The 6231-nt window shown below is 40.9% G+C and overlaps 1 protein-coding gene across 1 annotated transcript in view; it reads right to left on the bottom strand.

Moving 5' to 3' along the window:
- Positions 1–3576, bottom strand: part of LOC103356394 (retinol dehydrogenase 12) — an 11474-nt gene extending 7898 nt beyond the window's left edge. Inside the window, exon 1 of the mRNA XM_008280508.1 lies at positions 3329–3576. Within this exon, the coding sequence (XP_008278730.1) occupies positions 3329–3488 (160 nt within the window). The 5' untranslated portion in view covers positions 3489–3576. The remainder of the gene's footprint in view (positions 1–3328) is intronic.
- Positions 3577–6231: the final 2655 nt, after the last annotated feature.

Here is a 6231-nt window from a genome sequence, read left to right as displayed (position 1 = left end):
CACCATGTCTTCTGATGTTGCTCAGCAAGCAAAAGGTCAAATGATGTCATGGTTGCAAAATTCACAATACTAATTATGTAATGCCATGATTGTGATTGTAAACAGACTCTGTGGTTACATTTTAATCCGAGGGGCTTAAAAGCCAGACCTGAGAGAAAAAAATTGCTTTAAAATTGTCTGGCTCCGTGGGAAGCTTGTTCCGTTTGTGTAGACAATGTCAGTCTTATGTTGAAGTACCTGTTAGATTATCTGCATTATGTCAGTTTGAATTTTAAAAACCTACAAACCACCTTTAATAAGAGTAAAGGACATTAAAGGAGAGTTCTAATATTTCAGGGGCTGCCTGAACAGAATCACCAGTGGGAAAGTATTGACACAGAAGTGGAACTGAAGAAGCTGAACACAAAAGGAACATAAAATTGTCTTTAAGTCTGGAAAATAGATCCTTACAACAAACCTTCAGTAACTGGGATTGGTTCAAGTTGGTCTAAATCCACCCTCACATAATGTCTGTCTGAACAAGTACGAGTAAATCAGGAATTATTGGGTTTTTACTCACTTTTTTAATGTGAAGGCAATTTTCTTTAATTAAACAAATCTGAAATCAAGTCACTGAAAATTACAATACCAACTGAGATTATGTAAACTCAGAACGGAGAGGGACGTCTTCAGCATATTTTTTTTTAAACATTTCGGTATTTGAATAATAGTTATTTGAGCAGCGTGAAGCAATATTTTCAAGTGACCCTCTAGCAGACAACACCATCTAATGTGAATGAGTAATCAGGGATCATGCTAAGTGTCTTTGGTATGTGTCCTCATACCTTTCTAAACAGTCATATGCTTGTTTGGTAGGACATTGAAACATTTTTTTTTTTACAGCAGGAAATTATGCGCTAATCCTCGCAGGTCCAGTAAAATTGTCCTTTAAAATCTTTTTTCAGTGAAAATTTAACCAGTGCTCCTTACAACTGTACAAGACTGCCATATTTTTGTTACAGGTGAATTTTATAGTGAAAGAAGGTTAAAATGGGTTTATTTCTTTTACAATTTATAGGTAGTCTGGCAGAGGCAAGGCCAGATTATAGTGGCACAAATGTGTACAAAGCAATAGCAAAGAGGACCGAAGTGCAGGGCAACCAGTCAGGCTAAAACAGTTTAGTGAATTTATTCAAGAGGAAAGTGAGAATAAATGTTTATGGATTGACAGGTACAGGTAACAGGAGAAGAAAAAAGAGAAGTTGAATGGCAAACGACTGGATAAATCTACACAATAGTGATAATAAGCGAATAGGAAGCAGGTGGGGTACAGTGGCTCTGGAGAAAGCTTGAGGGAATCTGGGGGATAAAGAGAGAAAGGTACTGACATCGTAGTCATGACCACTGATGCCGTTGCCGTTGTCTAGTCTGAGTGCATCAAGCTGCGGTGTGACGTGAGCGGTCATAGCGATCATTTTTCAATTAGAAAAAATTGACAGTGAATCATCCTGAGTCAATTATGATTCTCTCTTCCTTCCAAGCTCATTAACTCTGCAACTTCAGAGGCTGTAAGAGATGCTTCAACCCAACCCATAATAACCCCCTTCACCCTCCCAGTATCTGTTTAATGAGTAACAACCTGTTTGCAAATCAGGTGCAGAGCGCACAGCAGAATGCACAAACCTACTTTGCTGAAATACTGCCTGTGTATCATTTTAGTTCATTAAAATAAAAAAAGATTTTAACACAGAGCTCATATTCAACACAAGGCCTCAGTAACGGGAAATCATCGTCATTACCTTAATGCATTCATCATTTTTGATTTACCCATGTCAAATGACCGCAAACCATTGGACACAGAGTAAACCCAAGGGCCCTCAGAGCTTCTCCCCGACGCCCCACATCAGTTTCCTACTTTACTTGGTGGGTAGTCAAACTTTTACAAGTGAATTTAATTCACTATGGTCAGTAGTTCTACACTGTTCCCTCAGGGGTTCTAGTATTTTACCCTGAGGCCCCTGTACTGGGACTCATCTATATCTGTTGTACAACCACTTCCAGGTGTGGCGCATTCACCAGAGAGGCCACCGATGACTAAAATGGGTGTAGCCTTTGTTGTGTTTCATTTCTCTTGCATCTAATTACAGTTTCATTAAGCATCGGTGTCACTGACTTAAGGCTTACATTTAGTCTGTAATGCACAGTTTTGACGAGACAGAAGTAGATAAAAAAAAGAGAAGAAAAAAACAAACAAACTTATTTGGGTCTTGTGATGAAGATAAAGAGACTTACCACTCCCAAGCTGCCTCTAATCTACAGAGCACAAGGTTGTTTGGTTTGGCCTCACTGTTTTGCTGCTGCTACTGACTGAATTTAGGGAATTTTTAAATAAACTATCCAGTATGGCCTTAGGGGTGTTATTGCATGAAACTAGATCTTTTACAAAACCCAGCTGGAGTCTCAGTGGAGTAACTTGATCATGGGACACAACTTCAACAGAAATGCACTATTAGGGACACGGACGAAGATGGCTCTAGGTGTGACTTAACGGTCTGGTGCACTCAGATATGCCCCCCCAACTAGAAATCCTAGAAGACCTCACAGGTCACAAGAATCCACTTTCCCAAGGCCTAGCTACTGATATTAAATACTTTTGCCGTCCTAGTTATTATTTATTTGCATCTGATGCACTTTTTGCTATTCTCTGCTCTTACAGATATAGTAAAAGGGTCACGGAGAGTCTGGAAACAGCTTTAAAGTGACTGATGAGGATGACATCATGGTGTGGACCCGTATGGTAAGCATGAAGTAACATTTAGCATGAAGTGAGTTACACTTCTTTAGAAGAACACTCAACAAATGTCATCCATAGCAGGGAGGCCTCTGTTACTCTTTTTACCTAACTTAGTACAGACTCATGTCCTTTGTAGCTCAAACATCCACACATGTTGGCTGCTTTTCCCTCATTCTGTGCTTCATTCCAGACCATCAGAAGAAATTACATTCATGTGCAGAGTAAGCCTGACCTTGCTGGGTTTTTTTTTTCCTTTCAATTTCACTCCAGGCTGATTTCTATTTATGTAAAGAGCAAAAAATACAGACAGCATATCAGATAGCAAAATCTTTCCTGGTAAATCTAAGGTGGCTGTGCACTAAACATAAACTCAACTTGACCCTGAACTTTGGAATTGGACAATAATCCCTATAGCTAAGAAGGTGACAGGCTATAACTGAAAAAATAAAATAAAAATCAAGCAAGAATACACAGTTGAGAACATGCAATTTACTGCTGCAACACCAGCACTCCTGCAGCTTTGTATTAGTAGCTGAAATTATCTGATCGACCAACCTGTATTGGCTCCTGTCACTATAGCAGTCTTCCCAGTCAGCCGCACCTCGCAGGTCCCCGGATTCCATCGTGCGTTATTGCGCTGTGTGCGCACAAACAGCGCCAGTAGCGCGGTTGAAATGGCCCACACGGGATGGCAAAACACATCCAAGCCACTCATCTTCCTGCCCGGAGCTGCGCGTCTGCTGCTAAACCAAAGGCGCAGGAGTAGCTCTCCACCATGCGCCTCGCAGGTCGCCTTTCCAAAGAGGTGTGCCTTAAAGCCTTAAAGAATCAGCAGCAGCCAAACGCGCCGGTCCGATATTTATTGAGGCAGAATAAGAGGTGGCAGCCAGTCGAGGGGCTGTGCTGTCACCAAATTGCGTGGTACTTGAAGAAATAGGCGAAAGTTCTTTTCGTGAAACCAACTGGGCTTGGTGTGATCAAAAAAAGCTGGTGCAAGCAGAAATAGCTCACTAGTTAAAGTTTTTTTTTTTTTCTAGCTTTCTTTCAGCAGACAGGATAGATTAGATTAAACCAGCCAATCAGTTTTTGCAAATTTCAGCTATGTGGTCAGTCAAATATTGGCAAAGATTTCTGCAGGGAATTTACAGCAATTTCAGTCTCAAAAGTTAAGGGGTTGTCTCAGGAAACACATCTGATCTGGTGTCTTTTGCGTGAATCTTCCATGAATCTTATGAGTTTTTGAGTCTTTTTCCTATCACCAACTAACTTTAAGACCACTTGAAGTAAAATACACCCACAAAGTGCTGCATCACTGCCCTGCAGGAAGTGGGGAGATGATAACACTGTCAAGAATTTGCAGCACAAGCAAAAGAAAAAGTTTAATCAACAGCTTTAATGCAGATTGCACAGGCAACCTTTTTATCAGTGCTTGACTAGGCATTTTTCATTTACATGCATGCTACTGCCCATTTCCTCACAGCCACTCGAGGCTGTGCACAGCAATGCAGAAACATGATGCTTCCCAAATAATCACAGTTGATCTCACTCGCTTCCCACAATTGTAGTGTGTTGTTCCGTCTGACCAGCAGTCCGGAAATACTGAATGTATTACAATGCTCTCACAAGAATAGTGGCTCTTTCACAGTTCTTCAGAGGGCTCTGCGGTTCTTTAAAGTACCATCATTAACTGAAGAACCTCTTTATTTAGGAGTTCTTGAAATAATTATTGTGGTATAAAAAATACTTCATTTTTATTGGAGTTATTTGGTTTCGTGCAGATAAAAACGTTAGAACTGAAACTAATGATGATTGTCATTATCGATAAATCATTTGGTTCGTAAAACATCAGAAAACAGTAAGTACAGTCACAATGCCCCAAATCCCCAGCTTGGATCTTGTATTGTGTTGTTCTGTCCGACCAAAAGTCCAGAATCAAAAATATAAAATGTGGTTTGACTTTTTTTGGGGGGCAAAAAATGACCAAGTCCATCCATCCATTATCTATACACCGCTTAATCCTCATTAGGGTCGCGGGGGGGCTGGAGCCTATCCCAGCCAACCTAGGGTGAAGGCAGGGGACACCCTGGACAGGTCACCAGTCTATCACAGGGCTACACTTAGAGACAGACAACCAAGCACACTCACATTCACACCTATGGACAATTTAGAATCACCAATTAACCTCAACATGTTTTTGGACTTGTGGGAGGAAGCCGGAGAACCCGGAGAGAACCCACGCTGCATGGAGAGAACATACAAACTCCATGCAGAAAGATCCCGGATATTCTCAATGGGACGCGAACCGGCGACCTTCTTGCTGCGAAGTGATAGTGCTAACCAACTGCGCCACCTTGCAGCCCATGACCAAGTCATATTATCAAAATAGAACCAGGTGAAGAAGAACAATCTTGAAAACCTTAAACCTATGTTTGACAAAGTTCTTCAGACAGAGTGACATTTATGGTGCCTAAATAAAGTATTTTTTGACAGTTATTTGAAGCCCCTTTAAAGGTTCTCTGTGGAACTAAAATGTTTTTCTTCTTTGGCATCAGAAGAATCATTTTTGGTTTCAATTAGCACCTTTATTTTTCTGAGAGCAGGTGACAGTTTCAGAGGCTGTCCTTGTCTCTTCTATGAGAGGGTGGAGTGGCCATCACTTACCACTCGACAGGAACAACACTGTCTTTTATTTTTTAAATTAATGCTATCCTATATGTACTACCATTTTACTTATCATCACTTTTAAGAATAAGATATGAGTTACTGTAGCCGATCACAGGATTGTGTTTATGGACACCCTGTTCATGAATGCAGAATTGGGAAAAGCTGCTTTGACTCACTCTGCCCCTCAAAGGCTGAACAGGCAGTGTTTGGTTTCCAAGGAAAGACAGCATCATTATGTTGAACAGAAGTGTTTTGCAGGAAACATTCAAATGCAAGAGGGTTCTATGCAGACATGAGCCAATAACTTTGTCTTTGACAGAAACGCTGTGAGTCACCAGCCATCCCAGGGGCTCCGTGAGGCGGTGCGTTGAGCTTATGTGGGCATGCTAATGTGCTCGCACTGACCAGACTGACACGCTGGCTTTAGACAAGTACAATGTTTATTTACTACGTTAACATGCTAATATTTGCTCATCAGAGCAAATCACACAGATGACGCTGATCAGAAAATCATAACTTTGTAAGAATTGGACAAACTGATTTTTTTCTGTGAGGAATGGCCTGCAATGAATCCTGTAAGAAACATGAACATGTGTTGAAAACTTAAAGGCAATCCATAAAAAAAAGTTGTGGAGACATTTCATTGCAAGGTGCAGACATTAACCTCTGGGTGGCACTAGAGGAGAAGTTACCAAAGTTACATTTTCATCACAACACAGTAAAGTCACATAGATGAGTGTGCTACATCAGAATCTTGCGTTGGAAATGAACGGAAATGGTTTCTGGATGTTCTT

Source organism: Stegastes partitus, unplaced genomic scaffold (genome assembly GCF_000690725.1).
Source record: "Stegastes partitus isolate 25-593 unplaced genomic scaffold, Stegastes_partitus-1.0.2 Scaffold197, whole genome shotgun sequence".
Taxonomy (NCBI): Eukaryota; Metazoa; Chordata; class Actinopteri; family Pomacentridae; genus Stegastes; species Stegastes partitus.
The sequence above is the reverse complement of the archived record's forward strand: the minus strand, read 5'-3'. Positions and strand labels throughout refer to the sequence as shown.